Here is a 15,255-nt window from a genome sequence, read left to right on the forward strand (position 1 = left end):
TCCCTTCCCCTCCCCTCTCCTTCCCTTCTTTTCTCTTCCTTTCCTTTCCTTTCTTCCCTCCATCCCTCCTTTCTTTTTCTTTTTTCTTTTGTAACAAAACAGAGCAAAGCAAACCTGGGGTCTGGGGATGGAACTCAGGTCATCACACTTTGTACACCAAGCTCTTTTCTGATTGAGCCAGAGTCCTTTGAGAACTACAGTCAATCCTTTGAACAACCTGTGGGAAGGATTGGTGCAGGCCTCAAGGGTCAGCGTCTGCAGTGACATCACCATCATCCACGCGGTCTGTCCTTTACATGTTTACCATCCGTCCCATCACGTGTCAGTAACTGAGCTTCTAGTACCTTACCTTAGGGGACACAACAAGCCAAGTCAGGCAGTGAGGCAATACCCTTCAGGTATGATGACATGCTACAGGAGGTGACACTGTCCTGCAATGCTGTCACTGCCTGGAATGGCTTCTCAGCTTGCTGTTATCCAGTCCTTCTTCAGAACCATCTCTCAGAAACCTCATGACAAACAGACCCTTTTAATCCTTCATTTTCCAGAACCAAGCAAGCTGACATCTCTCCCGCCCGCCAGGTTATAACCCCCTTTCTTTGGTTGGAGTAGCTGGAAATGGAACCTAGGGCCTCAGGCACGCTAGAGCTTAACTCCTGAACTACACCCCAACCCCTGGTGTGGCTTCAGACAGAAGTCATTACAGAGACAGCCCTGCCTCTCCAGTCAGCTTTGATCAGTTCCATGCCCACCTATGCTGCACACCATCAAGGGTCAGCTGCTTTCAAAGAGGGGGCCACCACGGCCATGGCAAACATCTGTTGTGACAGCTGCCTCAGAGTTCAGGTCGGCGGAGACAGTTGCAAGGATGTGGGTATAGGAAGGGCAGAGTCTTCAGCCCAGAGAAGGAGAAAGGACAGAGGCCAGCAGCTCCCTCAGAGTCTCTTAAGCTTCAGACTTCAGGACTCCCCATTTTGGGAAGAGTAGGCATGGAAAAACAACAGGATATTTTCCCCTTTTATTCATAAAAACAAATTTGCAACAATTTATTAAAAATCGATACCATGCAGTGGGGCAAGAGAAACGCCTCATTTACACTTGATTCTGCCAGTTCCGGTCTAATTGAAAGCAGTCGTGTGTGTGTGTGTGTGTGTGTGTGTGTGTGTGTGTGTGTGCACTAGCGTCACTGGAAGATGCCCTTGGGCGGAAGCCTCTAGGAAATGGATCGTGTGTTTGCTGCATATAAAAGAACAGAACCAGTAGATAGCCAGAATCACTTTGTGGGGCTTGTTAATTGCAGAGAAATTAAAAAAAATGTGGGTGAACCTACAGGATCAGTAGACAGAGATGTATCTTGTGGGTTAACCTAGAAGACGGAGCACAGTTCGGAGTCACAAGGAATTACAGACGCACGCTCACCTCCGACAATCCAATACTTTTGTTTTTTGATTTTTGTTTTTTTGTTTTTTTCCTGCTATGCTGGAGTAATATTTCTACAGGTTTTTTTTGTCTGTATACATTATGTACAGTTAATTATCTTTCCCTTTGAAAAAAAATAATGCGGTTTTTTAAAATGAAATTTGGTTTTGGTGAAGTCGAAAAAGCAAGGGAATACTGGTTAACACACACAGTGAGTGACGACATGGAGTTTTGGTGCCTAAACAGAGAAGGACATCAACTTGACCTGTGATGTGTTGACATTTTTTTCCCCCTTAAAAAGCTACAGAACCTCCGTAACCTCTCTTTGAGGGAGGGGAAGGGAGAACTATGTGACATGAACTAGGGTGTTTCAAAATGTTGGCGATGGTGATTCCCGTGGGCCCTTTGTCACAGCCTGGTGGTTGACAGCAGTGTGTTCCTGACTGCGGTGGTCTGGGAAGAGATTATTGCCTGCCCGTTGAAGCTGCCTTTAGGATTTCTTTAGGGAGTAAGCAAACCACGCATTTGTGCAGATGTCTCTGGACGGTGCCATTCAGGCTTTTAGCAAAGAATGAACCTATCAAGGACTGTCAGAAGAGCCTCCCTCTGATTGGGCTGTTCTGTTCCTAGGTAGAGGGCCTTGCAGGAAGTTTCTCTGGGCCGCACTGTACCCCCAGCTTGTGGGAGGGCTGAAGGTCATGGTCATTGCTAATACCTCACAGGTCAGAGCTGCTTCACAGTGGAAAGCTATCCTGGATGAATGAGATCAAGTGTCCATCCTCAGAGTGACCCTGTGAGGTAGGCAGGATGGGTGTTATTTCAACCCCAGTCTGTTACAGAGGGGAAACTGAGGCTCAGAGAGACACTGGTGACTTGCCCAAGGTCACGGAGAGAGTCTGAGGGGACTGAGGACTCAAATCCAGGTCTGACTCCCAGGCTGGTGCTCTTTGGGGTTCAATTACCAGGGAAGTATGTCGTGATGGATGAGAACCAGCCTGCTGATGGACCACTTCAGTGACACCCTAGGCGGGCACTCATAGGTTGGGGCTGGAGGGGCACTGGAGGGCTACTCTTCTGGAAGCCAGGGAGCCCTGGGCCAGCAGCTCTAGCTCAGGAACACAGAGATGACTTTTAGCAGAATGCCCCTGATTCACTTTGGTCAAAAACAAAGTCAGTGGGGGAGGGGGGAATCCCAGCAGCCCTTGGGCCCCCATGGGAGAGGTTAAAGTGCACAATCTTTCTTTATCGTGTTTTCTGGGAGTAGACATTCCATGGTTAGCTCGGATGGTTCCCTTTATTACCAGGAACCCTAAATTTGAACACAAGGACACAGCCGACACAGTGGGTGCATGACAGACAGACTGTCGGTTGCATCCTGCAGAGCACGTCTGCAGTGCGGTGCCCTGAATCCCCACAGTCCCCAGAACGGGTGTTATTGTGTTAATGTGTGGCATTTATCAGAGAGTAACAAACATCTCTCTTCTGATGGATGTTCCCTGGGAGCATGCGCAGCTGCCTGCTCTGGTCCCCCAGCCCCAGGGCTGTGCCCGTCTGCCCTTCCTGATGACTCCCTGTTCCAGGGAGGCGGAAGTGGGCTGGGCCAGCTGCTGGGGACCTGGTGGCCCTGCTCACCTTCTCCCCCAGAGTGGAGAAGGGCTGGTGTGTGGGGGCGGGCACCACCGATGACGTGTGTGCAGAGTGCAGAGGGCCATTTCTGCAGAGCCCTTGCTCTGGCCACTTGGCGAGGATAGCTGGAGTCTGAGGCCTCTCTCCTTTGTCTACAGTTTGATTTGTTTTTGCAAGATTCAGACATCCCAACTCCTCTTTGTTTGCAGACGCCAAGGAGAAGTCATTGCCATTCCTCTCCCTCGTGAGAGTAAGACCGTCGCAGATAAGGCTCGAGGTCGGTGCCGAGTCCCTCTCTGCCCGAGCGCCATTCCAGTAGTCTGGAGAGGCAGCATGGTGCCCAGCTTCTCGCCGCCGTCAGCGTGCCAGTGGCAGGCGCCTTGGCCCAGCATGGTGCTGTCCCGGTGAGGCCCGGCCCCAGGCCTCCCTGCCCTACAGGCCCGAGACCATGACTCGGAAGGAGGGTGGTACGTGTCTGTGGCGAGGGCTGGCTGTAGGACTGACACAGGGGCTGACGCAGCTGGCGTCCACGCCTCCAATGGATGGGAGGTAGGCGTGGTGGAGGATGGGGAGCTGGAGGGACAGCCGGCGCTGGATGCTGCAGGGAAGACAGGGAGAGTTAGTGAGGGCTGGCTGCTCTCCTGGAAGTTTCTTGCTCCTATTTTGACCATAAAAAAAAATCTGATGGTAGGTAGGAGTCTGTGTCCCCTTAAATGCAAGATCTGTTGGCTCAATTGTTTAAGCTCGTCTTCAGACATGAAGCAGGCATTTGACGGGGTCCTACTATTGGAAATAGCCCAGAAGAGTAGCAGTACCAAGATTGAATCTTGCTACCTCCCTATCTTCCCACTGAGGCTCACTGGTTAAACTATCATGGCAAAATTAGGAGGACTCAACCAATGCTTCACACAACAGCACTCATCTCGAGTTACACAAGCCTCCGAGTGATGTGGCTTTCAATTCCCGCCCCCCAGCTGCTTGCTCCCTCCTCCCTGCCGTCTGTCACGGCTGTACCCAACAGCCAATACTTCCCAGCAGTTCCTCCCTGACCTTACAGGTTCTTCGGTGATTAACCTTGTCATCCCTACATTGGGAGGCAACAGAAGGGGGGAAAGGACACACCCTGAAGTAGCTGCGACCTTCAGGGCTCTTAAGATCTCTGCAAACGCGCTGAGTGGATTATCTATCGTTTTTTTTCCCCATCCTGCCCTCTGGTGGCTCATTTCCCTGACAACACACTTGGGGTGTTCTTCTATATCTCTGCCTCTGTGGAATCTTCTTCCTCTGGAGTTCACGGCCACGTTTAAGTATCATCCTCTTTGTGCTACTTTCTCTGGGAGTGAGCCCCTTCCTCCTCAGAGTCCCCAGAGCTCTTGGGAAGAAGCCAGAGGAAGCCGGCACGGGACTGGGAGTGGGAGGAGGTACCGGCATGCTACAGATGGCTATGGCAGAGGGCTAATAAGGGAAAAGGGAGCTGTCCTCCGGTTCTCTTCTCCTGGCCACATCCTTAAAGCCTCAATGCCGGTCAAGTCAGTGAGTCACTTTAATATTTAGTAAGTCTGTTTATAGGGAAAGTGTCAAGGGGGTGGCTTCTTGCTCTCAGTATCATTTTTGCTGGATTTTGCATTGCAGTATCTCTCAGGCTACATTCCAGTATCCAGGTTCTCAGGTGCAAACCAAACCACATCAAACGGAGATCCTCACAAAGAAAACAAACAACAACAACAACAACAACACCCCGGGAAACAGAGAGCATAGCATTGCACTGCCCCCACCTAAGGCAAAGAAAGGCACAGCCCTCTGCAGCTTGTTTAGGGAAACACCAGCTAAGCAGCGCCAGGGAGGCTGGGACCTTGCTTCTGTGGAGCCACGAGGCTCTGTGGTGGAGGTGCTCAATCCCAGCAGGGTGTACCCCAGAGCTTACTCAGAACTTGATGGTTTCCAAGATGTGTGGGTGCTTATGCAGTGCACCCCTGCCCTGAAAGGACCCGTGGCCCAGAAAGACTTCCCAGATACATCAGCGTTCACAAAAGAGAGTGCTGGGCGCTTTGTAGTTGTGACTCAAACTGAGAATCAGCCTGGTAGGTACTGAGGGCATTCTAAATTCATAGGAAGAAAAACACCCATGGCTCTCCTTGCTGAGATCAGAGACAGTGGAGGGAGTCTGGGACCAAGTCACCTTCCTCCCTGATGGCTAAACTCTCTCACAGCTAAAGCTTCGTGTCTTCTGGCTTTTGGAATATAGGGAAACGAAGCTGGCCAGCGTTGGCATTGGCTGTGGGGGTAGCATTGAATGGGCTAGGTGACTTTGCCAGTTCCTGTCTGCTTGCCACTTCCCAGGAAGCTGCTTTCAATAAGTTGGGATGAGCTAAGGTCGCTGTTGGGGACAGAGCTGAGATGTTCAGGCCTTTGATTTCTTCTCTTGACCCATCTTACTTAAATTGACAGCCCCTCCCCCATTTCATTTCTCTCTAAGCACCTAATATGAGCACACACTGTGCCTTGCCTTTTTAATTAAGTAGTTAGCCTACCAACTAGAATGGAGACTCTACGAGGTATGGGCAGGGTGGAAGGAAGGTATCCCTGTTTTGGACGCTGCGTGTCGTCAGCATCTGCCTGGCACTAATAGATTTCATTTATCAGTCTGCATAAGAGTCTCACAAGGTTCCAGCTTGCACACAACCAAAGCAGTGTGTTCTGGTGGAGAACATTTTATGGTGGATTTAATGTTGGACAGTACTGAGTTCAAATCCTACTTCCTGCTTTCAAGTACTGGGCGAGCTTGTTTGGGTCCTCACCCCCTTTTGGATATCAGTTTCCTCGCCTGTCAAAGGAGCATCGTACCTATGGCTGCATCCCTGGGTCATGCAGAGCTCGGATGAGATAGCGGCTGTGAAACTGCTGTGCACACTGGAGACAGCTGTGCCGGGGCAGCGTGCACGTGAACATGGTTCTTCTGGGGAAGGTACTTACTGCTCTGGGGAGTTGATGTCCTCTATGGGGTCTTTGCATGTTCTTGAGGGCTCTGTTGTGTTCCACTGGAGCTGGGGATTTTGATCGAGGTGATTTTTTAGAATGGCCTTTCCTCCATCTGTTGAAGACAACATCACAACTTTTGTTAGGTTGTTTTGTTTTGTTTTAAAATCAATCATGAGACCTTGAGGAGGCTGTCCATGGAGTAACAGAGTCCACCATCCCGCTTCCTTCTCTGAGTCAGAGTCTGGACCCATGCGCTCAGGAGCTGCTACCCATGGACAACAGCCATGGGCTGCTTGAAGTGTGCAGCTGGCCTCTCTTCTTTCCACTCAAGAAAAAAGAAAACAGCAGGGAGGAATCAAGTGCACCAGTGTGTGCCATGCAGCCTAGCCTGAGGAAGTCTAACACTAAAGTCCTCTTTGGGCATGGGTGTCCAGGGAGAAAGGGGAATGTCCTCTATGCTATGGTTTGGATAAAATTCACAAAAAATAAATTGAATAACAGTAGACTGTTGGTATCAGGACCTCTGAAACCTGTGATAGCACATAGGCAAGACCCGCAGACCTGTTGCCAAGGCAACAGTCACCATATTCCCAGAATCCACTTGGCTCACCTCTAACCTTTACCTGTGTTACATCACCACCCATATATAAAGATCCCCCCGTCACCACCTCTCTTCTCCGCTTCTCTTTCTGCTGCCACCTTGCCTCTTTCTCTCCAGATAAACCTCTTACAAGTGGAACTGCTTTGGCCCGGTGTGCTATGTTTAGAAGCGAGCCGCTATTCTAACACATCAGTAGACTACTGGTGGGGGTAGCAATTGCTGCATCTTTACTGAGAAGCCCGGTCAGTGTTTGTCAACCAGTAAAAAAGGCAGTGCTCCTCATCCATCAACCTTGAGGACTGAACTCAGCGTCTTGTGTATGCTGGGTAAGCACTTCAGCACTGAGCGACAGCCCTGGTCTTAAAAAAAAAGAGATTATTTTGTTTTATATTTGTATCTGTGTGTTTGTCATGAGCGTGTCAGTGTCCAGGGAGACCAGGGGAGGGCACCAAGTCCCTTGGAGCTGGAGTTACAGGAGGCTGTGAGTCTCCTGTGGGTGCTGTGTCCTCTGCAATGTTGGGCCAAAAATCTACAGCCTAATGGAAAGACCTGAGCCTGACTTGAGCCCGGGGACCTGCCGGGGACCTGCCTCGCTCACTTTTGTACTAGGATCTGCTTAAACCCGCCTTTGCCTAGCTTCCGCTGAGGGAGAATAACTTCATGGGCCCTGTCAATCACCCCATACCCTCCCCCTCCCCCACCTCCTAGTCATCTCACCCCACCAAAAATCCCCACCTCCTCCCTCAACCCTATATAAGCAAGAGGCTGATTTAATAAAACGAGTTCTTGCTTTGACAAGACTCCTGGCCCCGTGTGTTTCTTTTGGGCCTTTGACACTTGCCATCCCCGTCAGCCCCGGACTGACTCTGCTAGACGGGGTTCTCTCCTCTCTCCTGGACCTACCAGCAAAGAGCTGACACTGCAGGAGTAATAAAATGTTCTTATGTGCTGAGCCAACTCTCCAGCTCCTTTGTATTATCATTCCAAGGCAGTGTCTTACAATGCTGCCATGGCTGGCCTTCAGCTGGTAATCCCTCTGCCTCCGCCTTCTAAAGAGACGGGATAGATGTATAACTCTGGCCAGAATTCCTGCTTCTGGGAAGTATCCTAAGGAAGAACTCAAGGCATGAGTGAGGACATGCATAAGATGCTCGGCTCAGCCTCATATAATATTGAGATGTGGGTGCCCATCTGAGTCTGCCCAGCAATAGTGAGCTAGTCACCGAAGCTCTGTGGACTCCACTCAAGAGAATGCATGGCTGCATACCATAACCAAATAAATCCCTCCTCGAGCTTCCAAAACATCTGGAGACAGATGTGGAGTCTGTATCCCACCCAAGAGATTGTGGTTGTCTCGGTAGAGCTGCACATTGGTTCCTTTGCTTAGTTTCTGCTGCCCTGGGGGATGGTATAGGTACGTGATTTTGCATCCATTAAAGTGGTCCCCATTATTCACGGCTTCTGCATTTGCAAACTCATTTACTTTCTCAAATGGACTTGCCACCCTGCCATCAACACTCCAGATGCACCTTGGTCATTTGTTCATGCACACAGTGTGAGGATGTTGGAGCTGCCTGGCATGCAAGCTCCAACCTGAGGCGCGCCCCTCTTTGTGCAGCTTCCATACTGTTCTAGCCTTGCTTTAGTGGTGTTCAATGATACATTTTTGCTTTTTTCTATGGTCAGCTTTGCTGTCTCTAAAACATAGGTGTCAGGCAAGCTTCCGTCAGGCACAAGCTAGAGTGCTGCTGGCCATGCACACAGACCTGGCAAATGTACAGTGTGTGTTAGGAAGGTGACATGTACAGAACAAACATGTACCGAAAAGATATTGATGGGCTGACAGAAATGCCAACCTGGGAGGAGCTCACAGGAGTCTCACCTGGTCCTTCCCGTGGAGCATTGGTGTTTGCTAGTATTCTGTGACCTTACAGAACATACCTGCCCCAGTGCCCGACTAACAAGAATCAACTGCATATGCCCAGTGCTGGTGCTGTGGTTTGAACATGTCCTTTTAAGTTAACGGTCTCCCTCTCCCTCTCCCCCTCCCCCTCCCCCTCCCCCTCTTTCTTTGAGATGGGATGTTATTATGTTGCCCAGGCTAGTCTTGAATTGCTGGGCTCAAATGGTCCCCTTGCCTCAGGCTTCTGGGTTGCTATAGGCACACACCTCTGCACACAGAAACAGAACGATTGTGATAAGAGGTGGTGACTTCAGAGGTGATCACGTTTCGAGGGCGGATTCCTTAGGGAAGGGTTTAGTGCTCCTATAAAGGGGCTCGAGGGACAGGGTTTGAGCCTTTTCTGTCCCTTCTCCCTGCGAGGACACTCTTCTTCTCTCCCAGAGAACAAAATGGTCCAGTGACTATGTCATCTCAGAAACAGATGCAAGGACCTCTCTAGACACTGAGCCTACCAATTCCCTCATTCTGGACTCCCAGCCTGCAGAGCTACGAGAAAATAAATTTATGTTATGGCTTTTTCTTCCTCTTCCTCCCTCTCTCCCTTGCTCTTGTTCGCCCTCTCTCTCTCCTTCCTTCCATTGTTCCCTTCCTTCCTCTTTTTCCTTCCCCCTTTCTCTTCCCCCCTCCTCCCTCCCTCCCTTCCTTCCTCTTCCTTCTCCACCTTCTCCATCTTCTGTGTGTGTGTTGTGTGAGTGTGTTGTAGGTGTGTGTGTGTTGTGTTGTAGGAGTGAATGTTGTATGTGTATGTGTGTTGTGTTTGTTGTGTTGTATGTGTGTTGCATGTGTGTGTGTTGTGTTGTGATGTATGTGGATGTTGTGTTTGTGTGTGTGTTGTGTTGTAGGAGTGAATGTTGTATGTGTATGTGTGTTGTGTTTGTTGTGTTGTATGTGTGTTGCATGTGTGTGTGTTGTGTTGTGATGTATGTGGATGTTGTGTTTGTGTGTGTGTTGTGTTGTATGTGTGTGTGTGTGTGTGCTCATATTGTGGGTGTCATTCCTCAGGCACCTTGTCATACACTATTGCTGTCATTCCTCAGGTGATGTGTACCTGACTTCCCAGGGCTTCCCTGGGGTCAGCTTGTCTCTGCCTCCCCTGTGCTGGGATGACAATGTGTGCCCTGACACTCGGCGGTTTTTCATGTGTGTTCTGAAGATTAAACTCAGTTCCTTCAAGCGCTTTACCAACTGCACCATCTCCTAGTCCCTATTTCTGTGGCACTTGACTGCCAAGATTGTGTTATTTGGTTATAACAGCACAGAAGCCAATACACATAGCCTGAAAGCCAACAGCAGAAAGAGGTTCAGAGCAATGTCCACTCCAAGCAGCTAGATTTGAGAAGATCTTCTTTCTTCCTCTTTTCTTTCTTTTAAAATTAGACATTCATTTTACTTTGTGTATGAGTGTTTTGCCTGCATGTATATCTGTACCATCACATGTGTGCTTGGTGCCCATGGAGATCAGAAGAGGGCACTGGATCCTCTGAAACTGGAGTTGTGGATGGCTTTGAACCATCAGATGGGAGCTGGGGAATCAAATCTAAGTCCCCTGTAAGAGCAACAAGTCCTCTCAACCACCGAGCAAGCTTTCCGACCTCTCACTGTTTGCTTAACAATATATAGTTTTGGGCAGAGGCAGGAATGTCTCTGTGAGTTTGAGGCCAGCCTGGTCTACAGAGTGAATTCTGGGGCAGCTAAGGCTACACAGAGAAACACTGTCTTGAAAAAAAAAATCAAAATAAAAAACCAAACTGACCAACAAACCAAAACCAACCAACCAGCCAACCAACCAAACAAACAAAACCCTACCAAACCCAAACTCAACCCAAACAAACAAAAGACAAAAACCCTGAAAAACAAAACAAAACAAAACAAAATCAATATATAGTTTTAAAAATCAGCATTTTACTGCATAGGCCAGGCTATCCTCAGGCTGATTAAGACCTCCCCCTTCTGGGACTTCTTACGAGCTTACCACTTGGTTTCATCTAGTCCTTCCTCGTTTTCACTTTTTATATTTAAATCTGTGTCCATCTGGATGTTAGTGTTCACGTTACAAAGTACAGTACAAAGTGAAGCTATACCTCTGTTTTTCTCACATGGCTACTCACTTAGCTCAGGGAAGTTAACTGAAAAAATTCCCCTCCACGAATCTGAAGTGCTTCCCTTTGTAAAGGAGTTACTAGGACAGACAGGGTCTCACTGTGCAGCCCTGGCAGGTCCAGGGCTCATTAGATAGATCAACTTGGACTGTAATTCCCAGAGTTCTGCCTGCCTCTGCCTCCTGAGAGCTGGGATTAAAGGCATGCGCCACTATGCCTGGCCGAAGAATAAGTCTTATCCTTTAAAATTCTTTGTAACTATTTCAATTTAAATTTCTTTACAATTAACATTTTATAACACACACACACACACACACACACACACACACACACACACACACACGCACGCACATGCACACACTATGTGTATGTCTTTCTGTGTGAAACTTCTAAAGACTGAATGCATCTATAGTCCCAGCACTTGCAGGTGGAGACAGGAAGAGCAAGCATTCAAGGTCATCTTTGACTGACTATGTAGAAAGTTCTAGGCCAACCAGGGAGTGGTGGCGCTCACCTTTAATCCTATCGCTTCTGAGGCCAACAGAGGCAGATCTCTGAGTTCAACAGCAGCCTGGTCTACAGAGGGGACTTTAGGGATAGCATTGAAAATGTAAACGAGGAAAATACCTAATAAAAAAAATAAATTAAAAAAAAACAAAAAAACAAAACAAACAAAAAACCTAAAAAGTTACAAACGTCAAAGAAAAACAGAGCTAATAAATTCTTACAAACATGAAAAAAAAATAAAAGAAACAAAATCTTTTCATTTTCATTAATTTAAAAGTAGATTTTTGCACACACTGGAGGTTGGACCTGGAACCTGGAGTATGACAGGCAGGTCCTCTATAGTGAGCTGCAGCAATAGCCCATAAAACAACTTCATAGCAAATGATGCATGTATGCTGAGAAACACCAAACACCAGGGGAGTACTTGTGTACAATGAAAAGCAAGAGAACGGTTGCATACTGTGCTCTGAAGTACCAAGCCTTTCCCACAGGACACGGTTGACAGCCTGCTTGTTCTCTCTAGTCCTTTAAAAACTTCACTACACAAACACTCACATATGGCTGCATGTGCCCCTCCCCCGTGTGTGTGTGTGTGTGTGTGTGTGTGTGTGTGTGTGTGTGTGTGTATTATAATGCTGGCTTCTTGAACTCAGAGGGCACTCGGGAGGCAGAGGCAGGAAGATTTCTGAGTTCGAGGGCAGCCTGGTCTACAGAGTGAGTTCCAGGATAGCCAGGGCTACACAGAGAAACCATGTCTCAAAAAAAAAAAAAAAGAAAAAAATTTAAAAGAGACTTACTATTTTTTTACGTGTGTTTCTGTGCATATGCATGTGTGTGTGTGTGTGTGTGTGTGAGTTTACGTGCTCCATAGGTATGAAGATACCCGAGGAGGCCAGAAGGGGGCATCAGATCCCCTGGAACTGAACCTATAGATGGTTATGAGTTGCTCAATGTGGGTCCTCTCAGGGCATTATTGTTCTTAGCCATTGAGTCACCTCTCCAGCCCCTTTAACAAGATAAGCAGACACTCTGTCACTCAGCTACTCCATTATCCCTTATCTCACCTTTAAGTGGCTGTACAATGTACTCTGTTTGACTGTTTTATAACTGATGAGGTCACTTTAACCGATGTACACATACGCTAGTGGAAGCCTTTCTCATCTATCAATAATGTTACAGTGAACACGTAGGTGCCCATATGGATACATTTCTTGCTGGGAAGTGCTACCTCAAGAGGTTTAACGCTTCATATTTGGAGAGGCTCAGCCTGACTTCCAACATCATAGGCGAATGTACTCTTCCATATGTCCTGCTCGCACTGGCTTTTGCTAAGAGATAGATAGAGTGGCCCATGTCACCGTGACCTGTTCTCATGTGGTTGGTCAGAGGGCCAGCATCCTAGCACACCTGTCTGGCTGCTCTCCTCCCGTACACACCTGAGATGATGATGCTTCTTCTTTTTTTTTTTTTTTTTTTTTTTTTAAGGTTTCTCGAGACGGGGTTTCTCTGTGTAGCCCTGGCTGTCCTGGAACTCACTCTGTAGACCAGGCTGGCCTCGAACTCAGAAATCCACCTACCTCTGCCTCCCGAGTGCTGGGATTAAAGGTGTGCGCCATCACGCCTGGCTACCTGAGATGCTTCTTAAGGTGTGAAGCGAATATCAGTCATCCCCTGTGGCCCAAGGAGGGGAAAAAAGTGTGTCCCTGTCAGAACACCGGGGCACCAGCTCTGCTGTGAACAAGCAGATATGGCGTCTGAGGGTGGAAACTTGAAGCCCAGGGCTGGGGATAGGAGAAGACTCTGAACAGAGGTGTGTAGGCAGGAGATGAGGGTCCAGGGCCTTCAGCTCTGTCTGTCTGTGTTCATGGCTTCAGGTCCCATCTCTGGGCCCTGCCTCTGCTCACCTGTGCTCTCTGTGAAGTTGCCCAAGCTGAGGATGTCGTTGAGCTCTTGGTAGTGATTCTGTTTGATGTATGTGGTCTTCTCTGGTGTGTCTTGTAACTGCATGGTGACTTCTTCCAAGTCTTTGTCCAGCTGGAAGACAAGATTCCATCTGAGACCAAGTTCCTGGTCCCAGCCCCTGGGATTCGACCCCCGCATCTCCCCCAATCCCTTTTGGTGTTTCCAGACAGGGTTTCTCTGTGTAGTCGTGGCTGTCCTGGAACTCACTCTGTAGATCAGGCTGGCCTCAGACTCAGAGATCTGCCTGCCTCTGCCTTCCGGATGTTGGGATTAAATGTGTTAGCCATCACTACCGGTCATGGCCTCTGCATCCAGAGGACTTTGTTGCACTCATTCAAGCAGGAGCTGAGCTGAGATGGACCAGAGGTTGGCAGTCACATGACTTGTCTGGACTTGGGTCTTGAGTAGGTCCAAGGAAGACCAAGAGGCAGGGAAGGAGCAGGGATAAGCAGAGAGGCCAGCTGAGGCCAAGGGAAGACAGGCTATACTTCCTGGCTCTGTACAGGGCGTGTGTCTCAGCCTCTATCTGTGGCACATGGACATGACAGTACCCGCCTCATAGGATGTATGGAGGCTCAGTGAGATGATGCATGGGGCGTTTATCCCGGTGCCTGACATAAGGAGGGGACCAGCTGCTAGAGGACTATCAGAATTATCATTACAGCTTCCCAGCAGACTCATCCAGGAGACTCCCAGGCAGAGCTCTGCATCCCTGAGCCCTATACAGGTTCCAGCCAGCTGGGTCACCTGGGGAAGCTGAGCAGGATGGGACTCAGTTATGCTTAGGTTACAGAAGAATTAGAGCAAAACCAGGGAAGTGTGTGTGGGTGATGGACAGCGGACGTTGGGATGGCTAGTGGGTATCCAGTTATAGAACAACAAGGGAGTTTTATTAACTGTGAGTCACTCTTCTGAGGTCGGGGCAAAGCTGCTGCCTACTAAGTTTCTACGTGAATGAAAAAACAAACCACTACTCTTATTTGTGCTATGCAGTGGCAGGGCTGGGAGCCGAGGACTGGTCCAATGGGACGTCGATTAAAGCTCAATTCTAGGGCAAGCAAAGCCACACTGGGCCTCTCAGCAGTGGGCGATTACGCTGCTGGAAGGAAGTGGAGGGCTTAGTCCGGTGCTGTGCCGTTGCTTGCTATAGATGTCTGATGAACTAGCAGTGGGCTCGGAGCGGCAAACGCTGATGCTTTCTTTGCCACAGAGGCTGGTGGAGGAAGCCCCATCTCAAACCGTTTCAGGGGTGTGAAACGAGTGTGTCGGCTCTCGGTGTGGCAGGGTTCTATGACCCCACCGAGGTTGCTGGATCTAGCAAAGGAAAATGCAGGAGTCCTGTGGAGTTTAACCCTCAGAGAGCAAAAGCCCTCTTTGTGCTTTAGGCACTGCCTGCACTCGGTAAGCAGTGTTCTGAAGGGATCTCTAGCAAGCCCAAGCCTGCAAGCATGGTTAGGTCTTCTCCTCTCTCCTTTCGCCTCTTGTTAAACCACTTGATTACGTCCCTAAAGCTAGCCATCAAGGTCGATTCCCTTATTTGGGCACTTTCTTTGCCTGACTGAAACACTAAGGTCCAATTATAAAAACACCAAAGTCCAGCAATTAAAATTTGTTACTTGTCTATGCTGATTAAAATGTTCAATCAGAATTTACCAACTCATCCCAGCACAGACTTCCCCTTTTCTTCTTGAAAACTACTCCTGCAGAGACATCTGCTGCTGTCTTTGCCAGATCCAGAGGCAGCCCCTATCTTGGCCCTCTGGGGTGATAATCTCCTTTGTGCTGGGTGTGTTCTGAGCTGACTCCGAGGCCCCTTCATATACACCCTGAAAACACGATTGGCAGTTTATATGAAATTAAGAAATAACTGGTCACCTCATATCCAATCTAGCTACCAGCTTCTGCCCCCTGCAAAGGGTCTGGCAAGAGGCTACATTTCCCAGTCTCCTCTGTGCTCTGGGGCTAAATGAGCTCATGAAAAATTTTGGTAGCACAGAGAAAAAGAGTCAAACTGTATGCAATGTGTGTGTGTGTGTATGTGTGTGTGTGTGTGTGTGTGTGTGTGTGTGTGTGTGTGAGAGAGAGAGAGAGAGAGAGAG

General features: G+C 48.8%; 1 protein-coding gene across 1 annotated transcript in view; it reads right to left on the minus strand.

The window, feature by feature from the left end:
* Positions 1-1,006: 1,006 nt before the first annotated feature.
* Positions 1,007-15,255, minus strand: part of Gabbr2 (gamma-aminobutyric acid type B receptor subunit 2) — a 328,989-nt gene continuing 314,740 nt past the window's right edge. Inside the window, exons 17-19 of the mRNA XM_021159700.2 lie at positions 13,099-13,228; positions 6,019-6,136; positions 1,007-3,643 (exon numbers count right to left, since the gene is read on the minus strand). Of these exons, the coding sequence (XP_021015359.1) occupies positions 3,478-3,643; positions 6,019-6,136; positions 13,099-13,228 (414 nt within the window). The 3' untranslated portion in view covers positions 1,007-3,477. The remainder of the gene's footprint in view (positions 3,644-6,018; positions 6,137-13,098; positions 13,229-15,255) is intronic.

This window comes from Mus caroli, chromosome 4, assembly GCF_900094665.2.
Source record: "Mus caroli chromosome 4, CAROLI_EIJ_v1.1, whole genome shotgun sequence".
NCBI classification, from domain to species: domain Eukaryota; kingdom Metazoa; phylum Chordata; class Mammalia; order Rodentia; family Muridae; genus Mus; species Mus caroli.